The sequence below is a fragment of the Diospyros lotus genome, chromosome 15, assembly GCF_014633365.1.
Source record: "Diospyros lotus cultivar Yz01 chromosome 15, ASM1463336v1, whole genome shotgun sequence".
NCBI classification, from domain to species: Eukaryota; Viridiplantae; Streptophyta; class Magnoliopsida; order Ericales; family Ebenaceae; genus Diospyros; species Diospyros lotus.
This window is the reverse complement of record NC_068352.1, coordinates 4,733,957-4,754,938: the sequence shown is the minus strand read 5'-3', so window position 1 is coordinate 4,754,938 and position 20,982 is coordinate 4,733,957. Positions and strand designations below refer to the sequence as shown.

The following is a 20,982-nucleotide window of genomic DNA, read 5'->3' as shown; positions in this document are numbered from 1 at the left end:
TTGCATTTTTTTAATTTTTCTCTCTATTTCTTCCTATTTTTTCTCAATAAATCCAAACTAAATATTTCTAAAATATTTTCTCAAATATTTCACTACGAAAATTCATAAAATAATATTCTTGAATTTTTTAAATTTTCTAGAAAATTTTACTTACCTTGATTTAGCCTTTCAGGCTTCCTCGATATGCGTGTCATATCCTCGAAATGCGTGCCCAGACCATTTTCTTGTCCAAAATCTCCGAAATATTAATAAATCTCCGAATCCTATTTTTCTAGAATTTTTTAGGATTTTCAGCATTTTTCTCCAATTTGTTTTTTCCTTTCCTTTCGTTTTCTTTTTCTTCTTCTACTATTCATCATCTCCCTCTTCTGGCTCCTGCGCGCACACCACCTGCCCAGCTCCCTTCTTCTTCATTTCTTTTCTTTATTTCTTTCTTCTTCTTTTTCTTCTTCTTCTTCTTCTTCCTCTTTCTCTTCTATTCTTCTTCATCTCCTCTGCTTCTATTCTAACGCACGGACAGCCATGGCCACGTGCATAGCCCGCCTCCGCCGACCGCTTCTGCCCATGCCGGCCGCTGCCTCCGCTAGTAGCCTTACCGCGCTTCCAGCCACCCATGCTCGCTGCCCGTGGCTCCTGCGCGCTACTGCCGTGCTGCCAAGCTGCTACAATGGCAGTTCAACGGCTGCCATGGTTGCTTCTTCCCACGCCGGAAGCCTTTCACGCCTCCACCGAGCTTGCCCGTGCTGCTTCAGAACCGCTGGGAAAGCTGCTCCATTCTTGCTGACCAGCCGTTGTGCTCGCAGTTGCTCTCTCTCCTTCTCTACAACTCTCTGTTGCTCTTCTTCCTTTGCTCAAATCTCTCAATCTCTCATCTATTTATAGGCAATTTTCACCCTTCTTGCCCCATCCCTCTTAGCGTATAACTCACGCAATTTTCAGCCAACACGTTTGCAAAGCATGGAGATTGCAGAAGCGTAGCTTCAAATTTGCTGCGCATGGGTGAAAGTTGTAGGGCATGGCTAATGAATGGCCTCTCGCACGCCCATATTTATATATATATACACTATATATCATACTAATATATATATATATATATAGAAAATTGCACATTAGTCTCCAATTTTATCATAATATCACTTAGAAAATTCCTTTATTACAACTATGCCTTTAAACCTCAAATTAATTTGCATTACAATACCGAAAACGCAAAATTAATAAGTTCAAAGTTACTCGATAATGTCGATTTTACCCCAGTGTCCTTACTGGGCTATCGTTTCATACCGAAACCACTGAAGGGTTACTCATTACACAAAATCGGAGCCTCTATAGGGTTCCGTTGATTTTTCAGGAGTCTTCTACGACGATTTGGTTTTGCAGCCTAAATGGCAGCTGTATTTTAGCTGTACCGAAAACCATTCCCGATTCGATTTCTTTCGATACCATAAATCTTATCTCGGAAAGGTCATCGAGACCATATCATTTTTCTTAGATAATTTCATCCCGAGGCATTCCATACAACCGATTTGGTACTTATAATTACTATCAAACCAATTTTTCAGTATTCTAAACTTATCGAAATTATGTGGCAATCTTATATGAACATGGGTAACAGACTTCCCATTCATTACAAAAGAGTATTTGTCAGTGTATCCATCATGCTTGACCCACCTATCAAACTGCCATGTCCTTCCTAAGAGGATATGATCAGCTTGCATTGGCACAACATCACAAAGAACCTTGTCACAATACCTACCAATGGAAAATGAAACTAGCACTTGTTTATTTACCTTAATCTCACCACAATCATTCAGTCATTGTAGCTTGTATGGCCAGGGATGTGTTTGAATTGACAAATTCAGCTTCTCCACCAATTCCGTGCTAGCTACATTGGTGCAACTTCCTCTAACAATAATCATTCTACACACTCTTTTTTTGATGTGGCACCTTATGTGAAAAATGTTGTCACGTTTGAGAACTTGTGAGTGCTTTGTATGTTCAAAATGTACAATTGATGATCTTCAAAACGAGCTTGGGGCATTTATAGGCATTTGTTGAAAAATACTTTAGTGTGCTATAGCAAACGGTCGAAATACTGTTGCAATCATCAAAGTATTGTAGTAACTGTCAAAATACTATAGTAATAGTCAAAACTAATAGTCAAAACTTAATTAGTAGTTAAATGGAGCAAGTTGGCTCAACAGTTCATGTTAAAATGGATTAATATTCTTCTTATGTTTGACTCCCTAAACTAAAACAACATTTTATACTAGAAAACAAACAAAACACCAATCCATGATATGCTTGTGCGATGGTAAGGTAACTGGAAAAATAAGGATGAAAATCGTTTCTATACATTAGGGCATGCTAGAAAGAAGATGATGACATTTAAATTAATGTTGTCTTATCTTCAAAATATGTTTGAATTTCTTTCAAATGCACAAAAATCTCTTGGTGTTGGCACACATAGTTCTCATGTTGGATATAGCTGGCCTAAATTTAAGCTTTGGAAAGACAAGTAGGAGGGGATTGACTCATTCACTGTTACCTACCATAATTATTGACTGAACAACTTCTGTGGAACATATTTGATACTCACTAAGCTGTCTGCTAAAATCTGCACACTCTGGTCCATCTACCTATCTTTTCTTTCTGTTAATTCTTTCTTGGAAAGTGTATTTTACAGTCTTCTTTCCCCAATACCTAGAATTTATGCTTTACAATTGTGATAAGCCATCTATTAGCACCATGTGACAATATCTAATATGACCCATCAGGCCAGGTGTCAGTCTTGTGGAGTAATGCCCCCTTAGAATGTCACCAACTCAAAGTGTCATGACATCCGTCAAGCGCATGTATAATGTGGAATACCTCAGCCACTCGTTTGGCTTAGATGGATAAATCACATTTTGCATGCACTTTCCCCGCTCGGCTGGGTCACTTGTGCTCTAAGGCATAATTGCATCTTCTTACAGCTTCGTATCATTGGGCAAATTGAGTAACCCCACTTTCCATGACTTGCAGCAACTGCCTAACTATTCTGAGGATCCACTATCACCTCAAAGCGAAGGGTCAATGATCCGTGCCAGACCAAGAGAGTGAGTTACCTAGCCCATGTCACTGCACAAGCAAAAGTACTTCTAATGCGAATTAACCTTTGAGGTCCAGTTTCCATATAATTTGCAATTTGGAATGTCATTCACAGATTATTCCCATTATCCACTTATTCTCATATAAGACACACTGGGACTCTCTCTCTCTAGGCTCCTATCCTTCCCATCTCTAACAATCTTCTAGTGGTCTCAGATCCCATCATAGCTTCTTAGAAGATGTTTTTTCACCCTCTGTTGCTTGCCCCTCCAAAATAATCATTTGACCAAGAAGTAGAATCCACAACTAATTTCTTAGAAGATGTTCTAATTTGAATTGTACAGAGGATATATGTAATACCTCGTATTGGTATAAGGTTGCCATACAATTTCGAGGAGTTTGGAATATCGAAAAGTGGGTTTGATAGTAAAATAAATCACCGAATCAGCTGCAGGGAATGTCCCGAGACTGATATTTCAAAGGAAAATGATATGTCATTGCTAAGCATCACAAGATAGGATTTTTAGTATCAAAAGAAATCGGATCGGAGTTAATTTTCGATACGATTTCAGTTCAGGTTGAAAACTGAATTGCCGTTATGGAACACCTCAAAATTTAGATGTTTAAAAGAAAGGATATATTAGATTATAGTTGTTTTTAATAAAAAATATTATAGTTTATCATGTTAAAAAAAAAAAAAAACCAGAATTACAACGAGAGGTATGGCCGCCATAGCTGCCACCGTTCATCAAATCAGCAAGTAGAGGTATGGTCGAGAGTTTGCATCAAAGATTTTAATTCGGATTTCTCACATTTGGGAGCGAATTAGAGGTCGGGGATAAGGTGCTTTTGTTCCCTAGGTTGTGAGAAGCAATTCTGGAAATTTTGAGAGTTTTTGGAGTAGTATAGGGGATGTTTTCGCATATATATATTTGGCCGCCTATATACATATTGTGTGAGTGTTTAAATCAGGTTGTAGAGTGATCAATCGAAGGATCCAATAAGGGGCTTTTGGTCGCAAAGCTATAGGCAACTAGTCTGAAAATTTTCATGTCAATCGAAGTTCGAATTGGAGGTCAATTTGGATCACTAGAGTTCGGTGGCAGGCGATTTGGGCCGACAATTTTTGGCCAAATTGGAGAGCTTCCGGTGGTGTTTTCTAATCAAGAGGGTACCATTGGGATCGACTATGGGAGAGGAGCAGCCTGGTGTTGTCGGTTCGATTTCTCGGTGTGCTGTCGCCAGAGAAGATGATTAGAGATAATTTCTGTATTTTTTTAAATATTGAAAATATAGGAAATTCAAGAAAAAATAGAATTAAAGGAAATAAAATTATGAAAAAATATTCAAAAATTTAAGAAAAAGGAATATTTTATTTTATGAATTGTTATCTTGAAAATTTCTTGAAGAGATAATTATTTTGGATTTTTGAAAGAAAAGGTAAATTTAAAATAAATATGAGGGATTTTTATAAAATTATGAGAAAATTTCAGAAGGATAAGGAATTTATTTTATGAGTTTTGGTAATTTTTTATGGAGGAGATTCGAATGAAATCAAGGAAAAATAAATTTTTTGAAGGAAAAGTAATTATGGAAATTTGAGAAAATAGGAGAAAAATCTGGAAAATTTCCAGAAAATTTCAGAGGCTTATAAATATTGTTTTAATAATTCTTGTGGAGAAAAATTTGGAAACAATGCTTAAATAGGTATTTATTTGGAATTACCGAGAGAAAATTAGGAAGAAATTAGAGAAAATTGGAAAAATAGATATTGATTTTCCTTTGAATACATATGATATCTAGGGTATCGTTGATGCTCGAAGTTGAACTATAGAGCGCCTGACACAAGAATCAACGTCAGGCACGTATTTCGAGGAATCTTGAATTTAGCCCAAGGTGAGTGGTTCTATCGGAAAAACTTGTTTGTGGCATGTGAATGGTTTCCTGTGAGTTGTTCAATTCAATTCCTGTGCATATTCTTGTTACTTTTGATCACTTTTGATTTATCATAAGTGGTTGGTTTCGTGCGATGGTTCGTCCAAATGATTATTTACACATGCATTGAATTTCGTATGGTAAATTGCATACATTGAAATGTTGATTTTATGTTATGCATGATATGATTTTCGGCATTGACATGTTATGTGTTTTCCATGTGGGAAGTGGGTTGTTAACCTGTGACGTGACCCTTGAGTGACATCACTTGGGATGCGTGCCGGGGATTGATGCTATGTGACCCACTTGGGACGGGGTTGAGACAGACTTCACCCTACGGTACTCATGTGGCGGGGCTGAGAGTGGACACCACCCCGGTTGTTGGCTCAAATGGCGGGGCTAAGAGTGGGCACCACCCTAGGTTCCTTTGAGCAATAGCATTAATACCGAGGTGTCGTTGATTTCGGGGATAATGCTGATGTGATACTCTTGGGACTAGGGTTGCTTTGGGTTTTGGAATGCTTTTGAGTAGGAGCGTAATGCCTAACAATGATAATGGGGTGATTCCCGAGTTTATATGTCGAGGTTATCCCTCTTAAGCAAGATTGTGTTTGCCAATGGGTCGATGTGATCCTGTCGCCTTTAGAGAGATTGCATTTTTCCCGGTTAGGGCTAAGTGCTTTGTGGGATTCTCTTAGGCTAGGGCTATAGGTGTCAAAAGGGCCGGCCCGGCCCGGCCCGGTCCGGCCCGAGTCGGCCCACGGGCTTTTTAAACGGGCCGGGCCGGCCCTTTTACTAAAAGGGTCGGGCCGGGCCCGAGCCCTTTTATCATTGATAGGGCCCGGCCCGGCCCACGGCCCCCCTACAAAGGGGCTGGGCCGGGCCGGGCCGGGCCAGCCCGTGGGCTAGAGGGCCGGGCCGGGCCCTTAGCCCACGGGCCTAACGGGCCGGGCCCGGTGGGCCCGGCCCTTTTTTTTCTTTTTTTTTTAAATAATTTTTTTAAAAATAATACACATAATATATACATATATAAAAATTAATTTGTTTCTTTTTAAAATATTTTCTATCTTAATTCTTAAGTTTTAAATATTATTTCATTAATTTATATTCCTTATAATTTTTTTTGTGAATTGATATGAAAAATAATGTACATATAAAAAGGAGAATGTTTATTTATAATTTAAATATATAAAAAATTTAACTTAAAAATTTTAAATAAATTAATTGATGGTTATTATTTATATATATTGCGAAATTAAATTTTTTAATATCCAATATCAATAATTACTAAATAATAACAAAATTAAAAAACAAATGAGTAAGGGCCTTACTGGCCCATAAGGGCCTCATGGGCCCGGCCCATAAGGGCCTAACGGGCCACGGGCCGGGCCTGGCCGTGGGCCCAATTTCTTTGGCCTAGCCCGGCCCCCCAATGGGGGCCGGGCCAGGCCCGGCCCGGCCCGTATGAACAGTAACGGGCCGGGCCAAAGCCCGGCCCGTCACGGGCTGGGCCGGGCGGCCCGCGGGCCGCCCGGCCCTTTTGACACCTCTAGCTAGGGCATGTCAGGATTTGTTGGTTTTATATATGATTTTACATATATTTATGAAAATATTTTTGAACTCTCACTTAATTTTTTCAGCATCTAATTTGGACTATGTATCTGGAATATTCAAACGTTCCAAGTGAAAGCAGTGGCGCCAAGGGAAATGATGTCGTTGAGATGTATCTGTTATGTTTAGTTTTCATAGGTGTTTGTCTATGATTACGATGTTAAGAGGTTATGTAATATTTTGATATTTTGATGTGAAACATCGATTTGGTTATTTAATTGTAAAAGGAATTTATTGGTTATATATCATTGAGGTTTTGATTTTACTTCTGCTGATATGATTGATAATACCTGTCTTAGTCTATTAATTTTTTAAAATTTTGATATGCTCAGAAGGTATAATCGGGATTGTCGGAAAATGATTATGATGAGGATATTTATATTGAGAGACTTATGTTGTATATATGATGTTAAAAAAAAATATTTCAAAAATCTTGAGATAATGCGCGTTCTGAGAGAAGACGGACGTTAAAATATATTTGATAATTTGGAGATACTTGAACTTGAGTTTCTTTATCAGGAAAAATATTTGAGCAAATATGTCAACCATATATATGAGTCAAACCAATTAACCTTTTTTCCCTTTCTTTTGGAGGACTTTTCACTATGTTGGAGGGATCTATTCTGCTTGACTAACGTGCATGATTTCTTTTCATTATTATTATTATTTTTTATTTCCTTGATGATCAAAAAACTACATTTATTCAAATTTTGGTCAGATCATGGTTAGAACTCATTTCTGCCTTGGTGTTATTTCCCTTGCAAAAGACTGTCGATGCAATATCAATAAGATAGGAATTTGGGTGTTGGCCAAAATCAATTTTTCACTTTATTCCTTGTATGCAATTCCGTGGTTCTTATGTCTAGTATGCAGTGATGACATGTTTCTATACCCATTGTAGCAACCGGTTCTGAGTATTTAGTTTTCAGCCAATCCTCTGTTTCTTTATTGGCGTGATTCTTCCCTCATCCATTTTTATGCTTATGGTTGTTTGTTGTTATGTACCCATTTTATGAAACATAGACTTTTGCCTATCAAGCGTTGTCTCTTTCTCTTTATACTTTTTTTTTTTTTTTTCTTTCCCCTTTTTTTTGTTCAAGGAACATAGGCCATTTGTTGAATATACTATCTTGCTTTCTTTTTTCAGGGTCATCAGTATGAGACAGTATCAGGGTTTATTTGTGAGGCATTTGGATATATCCCTGTTGTAAGTGAAGCTTCAAAAACGGCACCGTTTCTGGCAGGGGCAGGAGGGTCTTTTTGGTAACCCCTATGGCTACCCAAAACGACAGCGTTTTGGGCCCAAGGTGGAGGTTCAAAACGGCAACCTCCCTGTCGTTTCATTTGGTGTGTTGGTTCTTGTCTTTTAGCCTGCATCTCTTCCGATTGTCGATGCTCTGCTCTTTCCTTTATATGACTCAATCTCCACCGCTTGAGTCGCCTTTATATCAGCTATAGTCTCCTCGGGATCAGAAGGGCGACGGCCTCCGATTATCTATTGCATTAGGGTTTGTTCTGATTATTCTTCTGTTCTCATTCTCTTAGTTTTTGGATGTTCTCTGTTTTTGCTCTATTCTCTAAGTTGTAAGCCTCTAACCTTAGATTGTGGTTATGGGGTCGAGCTAATTTTCAGAGGGTGTTTTTCTTTGTACAGTGAGATCAGAGAGTTGTTGTTTTGGTTTTGTAATCGGTGGCTCGCTGGGTGTAAATTTTTATCCCTATAGTGCAGTGAACTCCCTTTGTCGGAGCTCAACGTGGACGTAGCCCTCTTTAATGGGTGAACCACGGTAAATCTCTTGTGTTTATATTGTGTTCATTATTTTATGCTTGTTTATGGTTCTCTGTCCATTCTTTTGTATATGTTTTTGGTCGCTGTTATTTGAGTATTAAGGGGGTTGATTAGGGTTGAGCTTTCGACTCCTCCCAACAGTGGTATTAGAGCCTTTTATACTCACTATACATTCGACTAAGTTTTTTTTATCTTGGTTAGGGTTTATTGGTGTTGTGTTGTCTTTTTGGGATTCCTAGGGTTTACTGTAAGTCTCTCGTCGGTCTATTATTTTTACTGAGTGAGTTTGGTCAGTGTCTAGGGTTTCCTAGGGTACCTTCGTGCAAAGCGAAGATGACATCAACCCGATTTGAAATCGGTACATTCGATGGCAAAAGCGATTTCGGTAGTTGGAAGAAAAAGATGAGAGTCTTGCTCTCTCATCATAAAGTGCTTATTGGACTTGAATCCAACGAAGAGAAATGGACAGCAGAACAGCTCTCAAGAGCTGATGAGGTAAGGGAAGAAGCATTCAATCTTATTTTCTTACATCTTGGTGATAGTGTTATACGTAAAGTAGATAGCATGAATACCCCCCTTGAACTGTGGAATAAACTTGATTCATTATACTCTGTTTTATCTGCTCCAAATTTAGTTTATTTAAAGGGTATGCTATTTAACTTTAAGATGAATGTTTCTAAATCTATGGATGAAAACATAGATGAGTTTACCAAACTTAGCTTATTGTTAAGAGGAACTGATCAAGCCCTTGGTGATACCAGTGAGGCTATGATCCTTTTAAATCCTCTGCCTGATGAATACAATGTGGTTAAACATGCTTTACAGTATACTGGTATATATTGTGCCTAGCTTAGATCTTGTTATATCAGGAATTAAGGCAAGAAAATTAGAATTAAATGCATCTAAGAAACCAGCTAACAATCTGTTTGTTAAAGGTAAATCTGATAAGAGAAATAACATAGGAAACAGTAACCAAACTGTAGGTTCAAGTTTTAAGGGTAAGGGTAAAAAGGGTAAGCAAAAGCCTAAATGGAAATGCTATCATTGTGGGAAGGAGGGTCACATAAAGAAATATTGTTATGACTTGCTAAAGAAACAAAAACAAGGGGGGGATGCATTGGTAGCTACAAGTAGCTCCAATAATCTAGCTGAAGTTCTTACTGTTTCTAGCTCAATATTGATAATGAATGGATAATGGACTCGGGTTGTTCATTTCACATGTGTCCAAACATTGAGTGGTTTCAAAATTTTAGTAACAAAGAAACAAGAACTGTTTATATGGGTAACAATCAAACTTGTTGTGTTCAAGGCATGAGTGATATATCTTTGAAAATGCATGATAACAAGATTAAGATTCTTACAAATGTTAGATATGTGCCTGGGTTAAAAAGGAATCTTATATCTCTTGGAACCTTAGATGAATTAGGTTATTCTTATAAATCAGAAAAAGGGAATATACATGTCTTTAAGAATAAACAACTAATTCTCACTGGTACTAAAAAACATGGCCTATATGTTTTAAATGGTTATTCATTACCCTCTGTTAATTTTTCAACTGCATGCATGGCTAAAGCTGATAAAACAGATCTCTGGCACTTGAGACTTGGTCACATGAGCCAGAAAGGTCTGAAGGCTCTATCAAACCAAGGTTACCTTGGTTCAGTGCCTACATATCCTTTCAACTTTTGTGAGTCATGTATCCTAAGCAAGCAACACAGGATGAGTTTCCATTCAGGAACTCACCTGGCGAAGGTATGCTTAGAGTATGTGCATGTTGATCTGTGGGGTCCCATCAAAAGCCTATTATCGGTGGGAACATATATTTTCTATCCATTGTGGATGATTTTACAAGGAAGGTTTGGGTTTTTCCTCTTAGAACTAAGGATCAGACTTTAGACAAATTTAAAACTTGGAAAGCCTTAGTAGAAAACCAATCAGACAAAAGGGTTAAAACCCTAAGAACTGACAATGGCTTAGAGTTCTGTAATAGAGACTTTGATGAGTTTTGTGACTCACATGGCATTGTTAGGCATAAAACCGTGAGGAATACACCCCAACAAAATGGGGTGGTTGAGAGAATGAACAGGATCTTGTTAGAAAAGGTTAGATGCCTCCTCTTTACAGTTGGCCTACCTAAAACCTTTTGGGGAAAGGCTCTCTCCACTGCTGCCCATTTGATAAATCATAGCCCTTCCACTGTTTTGAACTTAAAGTGTCTAGAAGAAAAATGGACAGGCAGAAAATTAAATCTCAATTATCTTAAGGTTTTTGGTTGTGAGGCATATGCCCACTAATCATGGGAAAATTGGATCCTAGATCCATAAAATGTGTTTTTATGGGGTACCAAGATGGAACAAAAGGATATAGATTGTGGGATAGGAGTTCAGGTGGAGTCAAGATAATAATTAGCAGAGATGTTATATTTAATGAATCTATCTTCCCTTGTAAATCAGAAAATTTGGAAGACTATCCCATACCTGGCACCCCAGATAACTTCCCTATAACTGGTAATACCCAGAATGAGGTGGAGCAGCCGACAGATGTTCCTGATCTACCAGCTACTTCCTCCTCTGATGTTTCAAACCCTGAAGTTGACTTACCCTCTGATCATGAAAGTGATCATGAGGAGCCATTTGTAGCTCCTGAAGGTGAGGAAGAGCAATATGACTCTCCACACCAGAACCTAAGGGACTACCAACTGGCAAGAGATAGAAGCAGGAGGACTATAAGGCCTGCTACAAGATATTCTTACTCAGATTTAGTTTATTGTGCCTCAGTGGCAGGTTTGGAGATGAGAAGTAGTGAGCCTACCTCCTATAAGGAGGCTGTCAACTCCTATGACTGTTTGAAATGGTAGCTAGGTATGGACGAAGAGATGAACTCTTTGATGACAAACAACACTTGGGAACTGGTCCCAAGACCTCAGAAGCAGAAGTTGATAAAATGTAAGTGGCTGTTCAAAGTTAAAGAAGGTATGTTACCCTCTGATCCCTTAAGGTTTAAAGCTAGATTAGTAGCTAAAGGGTTTACCCAGAGGGAAGGTATTGATTATACTGAAATATTTTCTCCTGTTGTTAAATTTAAAACTATTCGAATGATGCTTGCAATAGTTGTTCAGTATAATTTAGAATTAGAACAGCTGGATGTTAAAACTGCTTTCTTACATAGGAACTTAGAAGAATTAATTTATATGGATCGGCTAGTAGGCTATGTTAACAAAAAACATCCTGATCATGTTTGTTTGTTAAAGAAGTCCTTGTATGGGTTAAAACAATCTCCACGTCAATGGTATAAAAAATTTGACAATTTTGTAATTGGAATTGGTTTTAACAGAAGTGAATATGATAACTGTTTCTACTTCATCTTATCTGAGACTCCTGTTTATTTGCTGCTGTATGTTGATGACATTCTATTAATTAGCAAGTCTAAGTCTAAAATTTGTGAGTTAAAATCCTTGTTAAATACCAACTTTGATATGAAAGACTTAGGACCTACTAGAAGAATTTTAGGAATGATTATCGAAAGAGATAGGAATAACTCTTGTTTGAAAATTCATCAACATGATTATTTGTTAAAAGCTGTTCAAAAGTTTGGCATGTCTGGTTGTAAACCAGTAAATGTTCCATTGGTTGGTCACTTCATCTTATCTAAAAAACAGTGTCCAATGTCTGACTCTGAAATGCTTAAAATGGAAAACATCCCATATGCTAATGTCATTGGAACCATAATGTACTCAATGATTAGTACCAGGCCTGATTTAGCTTTTTCAATTTCTCTACTTAGTAGATTCATGTCTAATCTTGGTAAAATTCATTGGGAAGCTTTAAAGTATGTGTTAAGGTACATTAATGGCTCTGCTGATATTGGGTTAATTTATAAAAAGAATTGTGATGTTTCTAATCTATTGGATATGTGGACTCTGACTTTGCTAGTGATAGGGACTCTCGAAAATCTACAACTTCTTTCTTCTTTACCCTAGAAGGGAATTGCATCAGCTGGATGTCTTAGTTGCAGCCTTTGGTTGCACTGTCTTCCACTGAGGCAGAATATGTGGCTGTCACTGATGCCTTCAAAGAAGCCATCTGGCTCCAAAGTTTGTTAAAGGAAATTCATATGTTACAAGGTAAGGTTGTAGTATTTTCTGATAGTCAGAGTGCCATACATTTATGTAAAAACCCTGTATATCATGAGAGAACCAAACATGTAGATGTAAAGTTTCATTTTGTAAGGGACCAAGTAGCCAAATAGAACGTAATTATTCAAAAGGTCCCAACAGAAAACAACCCAGCTGATATGGGGACAAAGATTGTGACTGCAGCCAAGTTCAAACACTGTTTGGACTTGCTGCATGTCATAGTTGGTTGAAAGACCAAACATCCTGAGTGATGATGACATAGGTTGTAGCTTGATGCACTTTTAGTGGATTGTCCCTTAATGTTTGAAGCTTCAAGGCGGAGATTGTTGTAAGTGAAGCTTCAAAAACGGCACCGTTTCTGGCAGGGGCTGGAGGGTCTTTTTGGCAACCCTTATAGCTGCCCAAAACAACAGCGTTTTGGGCCCAAGGTGGAGGGCCAAAACGGCAACCTCCCCGCCGTTTCATTTGGCGTGCTGGTTCTTGTCTTTTAGCCTGCCTCTTTCCCGATCGCCGATGCTCTGCTCTTTCCCTTATACGACTCGATCTCCACCGTTTGAGTTGCCTTTATATCAGCTATAGTCTCCTCGGGGTCAGAAGAGCGACGGCCTCCGATTATCTTCTGCATTAGGGTTTGTTCTGATTATTCTTCTGTTCTCATTCTCTTAGTTTTTGGATGTTCTCTGTTTTTGCTCTATTCTCTAAGTTGTAAACCTCTAACCTTAGATTGTGGTTATGGGGTCGAGCTAATTTTCAGAGGGTGTTTTTCTTTGTACAGTGAGATCAGAGAGTTGTTGTTTTGGTTTTGTAATCAATGGCTCGCTGGCTGTAAATTTTTATCCCTATAGTGCAGTGAACTCCCTTTGTCGGAGCTCAACGTGGACGTAGCCCTCTTTAATGGGTGAACCATGGTAAATCTCTTGTGTTTATATTGTGTTCATTATTTTATGCTTGTTTATGGTTCTCTGTCCATTCTTTTGTATATGTTTTTGGTCGCTGCTATTTGAGTATTAAGGGGGTTGATTAGGGTTGAGCTTTCGACTCCTCCCAACAATCCCCAAGACTGGTGAAACCATAAAAGTAATTCTTGAAAAGGAAAACCAAGAAGAGCCTGATGAAAATGCTGAAGCAGAACCTGACCACCAAGATCATAAAGAAAAACACCAAATTTTTAAAGTTGAGGTATGCCTTTCAGCCTTTTTCTTGCAGTTCTTGGGTAGTTTCTTCACCTGGTGCAGTATTTTATGATATTTTCTAAGAGCTTTTCTACACACATGAGGTTTACATGATATCTTGTTATTGAAGTCATTAGTAGTGATTTCCATTAAATGTTTGCTGTTTACAACATTGTGTGATTTCCATTAAAAATTTTGGCATTGAGTTTTTGGTTTAATAAATTAGGTAGAATTTTTTTTATTTGCTTCAGAATTTTGTTTTACCCCACCTAGGAGGATTAAGGGTTGATATGTTGTCAAAATTTTGTTTCAATTAAACTACACTTGTGATGTGTAAATTTAACAGCCTGCCATTTTCAAGCAGTTCATAGTTGTTTGTTCGGTTTTGAGTAGTTGTTTTGTCAATTATTGATTCAACACAAGTTGAATAGCATGAATTTATATTATTGTCACCTAAATTTTATTTATGCCATAATGTGCTTCTTGCTTGGGCTGTTTATGTGCCTGTCGAGAGAGAGAGTGATTCCTGGGTTATGTATCTCTATGATAAGTTTTCTGTGCATTCAAGGATGATAATGGCTGATTTGCAACACAGAAAACAGAACAACTCTTCCATTTTATTTGAGTTCCTGAAAAGAACCCTAGAAAACAGGTGGGCATGTAAGAATAAATTGAGAATTAGCTTTCTAGTTTCAAAGAATGAAAGGTTGAAAAATAGGGGAAAAGAAGAAGAAGAAGAAATTGGAAGATGATGGGAGAACGCTAGAAGGAAGCAGGTTTTGCTATATGGTCTGTCGAAAGTTGCGCAAAATAGTTCTTATTAGTATAGCTATTGTGCAAGATATTAAGAAGCACATCTATCTGGCATTGTTATTAATCTATTAACAGACTGTTAAGAAACCCAATTTTTTGTGCATATTCTTCCTATAATACGTTTGATATAGATCAATGTTTAATTGCTCCATATGAAAGGCATAAAAAGATGACTTCCTATAATAGCACATTTTTTATTTTCTTAATTTTTTAAATCAAAGGAAGCAAGAAAATTTGTTGCTTTGGCAAGAAAAGATTGTCCACTCCCCCCCCCCCCCCCCCCTTCTTTTTTTCTCCTTTTTTAGGTAAATTATAGTTGGTACCCTTGAGGCTTGACTAAACTAAAGTGGGTACCCCTCACATTTGGAAAATTACACTGACCACCCAGTAGTCAAAAATTGTTAAGAGATCTGTGTAATTTTATAAAACATTAGGGCCGCCCTGAGTAAATTTAACCTAAGGGAGTAATCTGATAAAACTTTTGAATGGTTGGGGAATTTAGTGTAATGTTTGAAAAGTGTGGGATTTCTCTCTCTCCCTACACACACACACACACACACACACACACGCACGCACGCACGTATAATTGTATCCCACCTAGTGAGATTTAAGCCATGGTGGTGTTTTTCTTTATAATTGCTCAGTAATTTGGCAGAGCGCAAAGACAACAGATACACAACTGTAATTGGTCATTCAGTTACTTTACTGGTTGTCATGTTGTTTCTACTGCAGATATTAGCGGGAAATGCTAGAAAGGTTAGTGCAGTTCGGTTTGAGCGTGTATACGGTGCCGATGTGGCATTGGAGTCAAAAGACATAGCGAACTTGGTTCCCAAAATCATGAAAAGGCAATGGAATAGCGATCAAAACTTAGATAAGACCGAGTACCATGAAGTTCCATACCAGAACAGAGATGACGGCGATTCTTCTGTTGGCTTTGCAATCAGTGAACATGATCATGAACATCCCAGTGAACAGTAATTACATTGTTCACATGTCATCCCTTTCATACAGCACCAAAAAAGAAGGTGTTGAATGACGTGTCTCAGGAGCTGCATAAGGTGCTGAGGTGGCTGGTAAACTGGTTGAACAAGTCAAAAACATATGCTGAAATATGACCAAAAGACCAGGAAGTTTGTTATTTCTTTTGCTGTGCCTTAGGAGATATGGCTGTTAGATGCAACAGATATCAGATAAGGCTGAATTTTTTTTTTGAATTTCTGTTATGAATTCACATATAAATATCAGTTTTAATCAACGATGCTATGTAGACATTTTTGCAGTCTCAACCTCTCATTGTTCTTGCTTACAAACTTGGCTGTTTTCTTTTCCTGTTTCTGAAAAACCCAACAAATTGGTATCAGAGCCTTATTTCTTAAGGGATCTGTGAGTTGAGTGAGCCAAAACACAAATCAAAACCCTCCGCACAAACACAACACACAAATATGTGATCAAATGGAGTCAGAGAGATCATTCCCGCTAGTTGCACCACAAGTCTTTGATGGTGACAACTATCAAGCCTGGGCTGTCAGAATGACAGTTCATTTGGAAGCTTTGGATTTATGGGAAGCAGTGGAGAATGCCTACGCAGTTCCTGCATTGCCTGACAATCCAACAGTTGCTCAGATCAAGAACCATAAGGAGAGAAAGACCAGAAAATCAAAAGCAAAGGCTTGCTTGTACTCTGCAGTTTCAAACACAATTTTCACCAGAATCATGAACCTAGAATCTGCAAATGATATCTGGGAGTATCTCAAGAAGGAATACCAAGGCAATGATAGGACAAAGAACATGCAAGTGCTGAACCTGATCAGGGAATTTGAGATGCAAAGAATGAAAGAGTCAGAATCCATCAAAGAATATTCTGACAAACTACTCAGCATTGTAAACAAGGTGAGATTACTTGGTAAGGAACTTTCTGATGAGAGGATTGTACAAAAGATTCTGGTTACATTACCTGAGAAGTATGAAGCTAAAATCTCTTCTTTGGAAGAGTCAAAGGATCTGTCAAGCATTTCCTTGGCAAAACTTGTTAATGCACTACAAGCACAGGAGCAAAGGAGGCTCATGAGGCAAGAAGGTTCGGTGGAGGGTGCCTTTAAAGCCAGATTACAAAACAATGAAGGAGGCAAGAACAAGAAGAAGAGGCAAAACAACAACAAGAAGCCTGGACCAAGTACAGGCAACAACAACAGCAACAAGAGTGAAACATATCCACCATGCCCTCATTGCAAAAAGACTAACCATCCACAAAGAAGGTGCTGGTGGAGGCCAGATGTTCAATGCAGAAAGTGTGGTCAGATAGGGCACATGGAGAAATTTGCAGAACACAGCAGGAAGAGGGTGAAGCTAAGGCTGTGACAGATCAATTCCAGAAGGAGCAGCTGTTTGTGGCAACCTGCTTTGCCAGCAACAGCTCTAGTGACAGCTGGCTTATAGATAGTGGTTGCACAAACCACATGACTTTTGATCAGGAGCTCTTTAGGGAGCTTGATAGAACTATCATTTCCAAAGTCAAGATTGGAAATGGTGCTCGCATTGTAGTAAAAGGCAAGGGTACAGTGGCCATTGAAAGCCTCTCAGGTTTGAAACTCATCCCTGATGTTTTATATGTGCCTGAGATTGATCAAAATCTCCTAAGTGTCGGTCAATTGCTAGAAAAGGGCTTTAAGGTCTTGTTTCAAGACAAGAGCTGTATGATCAAGGATGCAGAAGGAAAAGATATGTTTAAAGTCAAGATGAGAAGCAAAAGCTTTGCTTTGAATCCACTGGAAGAAGAGCAGGCTGCAGTTATAAGAGAGAACAGTAATGCTACACTATGGCATAGGAGATTAGGGCACTTTCACCATGCTGCCCTACTTTTTATGAAGAAAAACAATTTGGTGGAAGACCTACCTGAATTGGAGGAAAACCTCCCTGCATGTGCTTCCTGCCAATATGGGAAGCAGACAAGGCTTCCCTTTCCTCAAAACAAGACATGGAGAGCTACACAGAGGCTGCAATTGGTCCATACAGATGTAGGAGGACCTCAAACAACGCCGTCTTTGAAAGGAAGTAAGTATTACATTGCTTTTATTGATGATTTCACAAGAATGTGTTGGATTTACTTTCTTAAGTTCAAGTCTAAGGTTGCTGATACATTCTGGAGATTTAAAGTATGGGTAGAAAACCAAAGTGGTTGCAAAATACAGGTGGTCAGATCAGACAATGGGACTGAGTATACCTCCAACAGATTCAACAAGTTCTGTGAGGATGCAGGGATTGAACATCAGTTTACAGTTCCATATACTCCTCAGCAAAATGGAGTCGTGGAAAGAAAAAACAGAACAATTATGGAGATGGCAAGATGCCTGCTTCATGAGAAAGGGTTGCCAAAAAGGTTTTGGGCAGAGGCTGCCAGTACATCAGTGTTTCTGCTCAATAGGCTACCAACAAAAGCCTTAAAAAGAAAGACTCCTTTTGAAGCCTGGTTTGGTTACAAACCAAGGTTAGTAAACTTAAAAAATTTTGGTTGTTTGTGTTTTTCCTATATTCCATAGGTGAAGAGAGATAAACTTGACAAGAAAGCAAAACCAGGGATCTTTGTGGGCTATAGTAATATTTCAAAAGCCTATAGGATCTATCTGCCACAAACTGACAAAGTAATTGTTAGCAAGGATATCAAATTTCTTGAAACAGAAAGCTGGAATTGGGAAGATGCAGAACAGAACAAGGACCTAGAGTTCTTGGAGAAGAAGGACAACATAGATGAAGTTCCTGTGAGAGGCACTAGAACACTTGCTGATATCTATCAAAGGTGCAATGTGGCAGTATTGGAGCCTGCAGGGTATGAAGAAGCTGCAATGAAAGAGGAGCTCAGGATGATTGAAAAGAACAATACCTGGGAGTTGGTTGATAGACCAGCACACAAGAAAGCCATAGGAGTCAAATGGGTTTACAGAACCAAGCTTAATCCTGATGGTTCTGTGAACAAACACAAGGCAAGGCTGGTTGTCAAGGGATATGCACAGATGTTTGGGGTGGATTTCTCGAAGACATTTGCCCCAGTAGCCAGACTAGACACAATAAGGATGCTGCTAGCTCTTGCAGCACAAAAAGGATGGATTATATATCAGATGGATGTCAAGTCAGCTTTTTTAAATGGGAAATTAGAGGAGGAGATCTTTGTGGAACAGCCTGAAGGGTTTGCTGTCCAGGAACTTGAGGACAAGGTATATCTGCTGAAAAAGGCCTTATATGGCTTGAAACAAGCCCCAAGGGCCTGGTACAGCAGGATTGATTCACATTTGACAGACTTAGGCTTTACAAAAAGCTTGAGTGAATTTACATTATATGTCAAAAAGGTAGATATAGATGTGATTATTGTATCTTTATATGTTGATGACTTGTTGGTAACAGGAAACAATGAAGAACTGATTGAGAAGTTTAAAGAAGAAATGAAAAATGTCTTTGAGATGACTGATCTTGGGATGGAGGTGCAACAGCAGCAGAATGAAATCTTCATTTGTCAACAAAAATATGCCAAAGAGCTACTGAAAAAATTCAGCATGGAGGAGTGCAAGCCTACAGCAACTCCAATGAATCAAAAGGAAAAATTCTGCAAAGATGGTGCTGACAAGGTGGATGAAGGAAGTTACAAGAGCTTGATAGGCTGCCTAATGTACTTGACTGCAACAAGACCAGACATAATGCATGCAGTAAGTTTGTTGTCAAGATACATGCATTGTGCTAGTGAAGTCCATTTTCAAGCAGCAAAAAGAGTGGCTAGATACATCAAGGGTACGATTGGTTATGGTATTAAGTTCAGTAAGGTTAAAGACTTCATTTTTTATGGATTTTCTGATAGTGATTGGGCTGGTTGCATTGATGATATGAGAAGCACCTCTGGTTATTGTTTCACTTTTGGTTCTGGTATTTTCTCATGGTGCTCTAAAAAACAGGATGTGATAGCACAATCCACAGCTGAAGCAGAATATGTTGCAGCTGCTGCAGCTGTGAATCAAGCCCTATGGATAAGGAAGCTGCTGATTGATTTACACATGGAAGAAAAGAGAAGCACACAGATTTATGTTGATAACCAAGCTGCAATTTCAATTGCAAACAATCCTATCTTTCATGGAAAGACAAAACACTTCAAAATAAAATTGTATTTCTTAAGAGAGGTACAAAGAGATGGTGAAGTATGCTTAGTCTACTGCAAGACTGAAAATCAAAATGCTGACATATTGACAAAAGCGCTTCCTAAAGTTAGGTTCGAGTTCTTGAGGCAAAGGCTTGGAGTTTGCACCTCTAGAGCCAAGGAGGAGTGTTGAATGACGTGTCTCAGGAGCTGCATAAGGTGCTGAGGTGGCTGATAAACTGGTTGAACAAGTCAAAAACATATGCTGAAATATGACCAAAAGACCAGGAAGTTTGTTATTTCTTTTGCTGTGCCTTAGGAGATATGGCTGTTAGATGCAACAGATATCAGATAAGGCTGAATTTTTTTTTGAATTTCTGTTATGAATTCACATATAAATATCAGTTTTAATCAACGATGCTATGTAGACATTTTTGCAGTCTCAACCTCTCATTGTTCTTGCTTACAAACTTGGCTGTTTTCTTTTCCTGTTTCTAAAAAACCCAACAAAAGGTAGAGTGAGACAGTAAAACATCATTAAGGCGGGAATAACAATAAGACAACATGTATAAATGCTTTTTTCAATGAAGAGAGAGTATAGATTTCTGAGTTGTCATTGTTACTTGATCCGTACATGACTGTCTGTATGCAGTAAATTTGCCAAAGGTGGAAGTCTTGATGATGGACTCTGGAGATCAGAACACTTTATCTGAAAGATTTGTTGGACGGTGGGAGGACCTTGACGTGGCAGCCTTGTTGTGGAGTGTGGCAAATAATCTTGATGGGTCATAGCGCGCAGTTGAATTGGCATTTTGGGATTCAGTAAGTTCTCGCTTCTCTCCCATCTCCATTGGCTAGCGCAACTGTGTGACCGTTCCTAGGAGACTAGCAATGGTGGAATGGTAGAGAAGGATACTTTGGTTTTCTGCACTTGTTAGAGGAATCCAACTGAGAATGTTGGCTTAAGACTCGGTGTGTTGGCTGCTGCTAGGGGTTCTTAAAAACGATTGTAACCCTATTTTATATAGGAAGAGACGGATGTCATTTAGGGCTATGCAAATAGTATTTGAAATTGGGGGGTGGTGTTGAGGGGGGAGGGGGGAAATCAGCAACTATTGTGCAAACATCCAAGAAGAAAGTTACTACATCAATGTCAGGAGCTCTCTTTAGGTGAATGTGAAACTGACGGAAAAGGAAATCCGATGTAGTTTCTGGCTCCTGTCTGGAAGGCCCCCTGGTGGAATAAGAGGTATGTGTGCATGTCGTTGTTTCTCATTGTTTTGTTTTGGCTGTTTCTTTGGGTTTTTTGGGGGGTTTGTTC

At 38.7% G+C, this 20,982-nt stretch overlaps 1 protein-coding gene across 1 annotated transcript in view; it reads left to right on the top strand.

Moving 5' to 3' along the window:
- Positions 1–20,300, top strand: part of LOC127791907 (putative DUF21 domain-containing protein At3g13070, chloroplastic) — a 96,667-nt gene extending 76,367 nt beyond the window's left edge. The window contains exons 14-15 of the mRNA XM_052322082.1: positions 15,275–15,570; positions 20,175–20,300. Coding sequence (XP_052178042.1) covers positions 15,275–15,523 — 249 coding nt within the window. The 3' untranslated portion in view covers positions 15,524–15,570; positions 20,175–20,300. The remainder of the gene's footprint in view (positions 1–15,274; positions 15,571–20,174) is intronic.
- Positions 20,301–20,982: the final 682 nt, after the last annotated feature.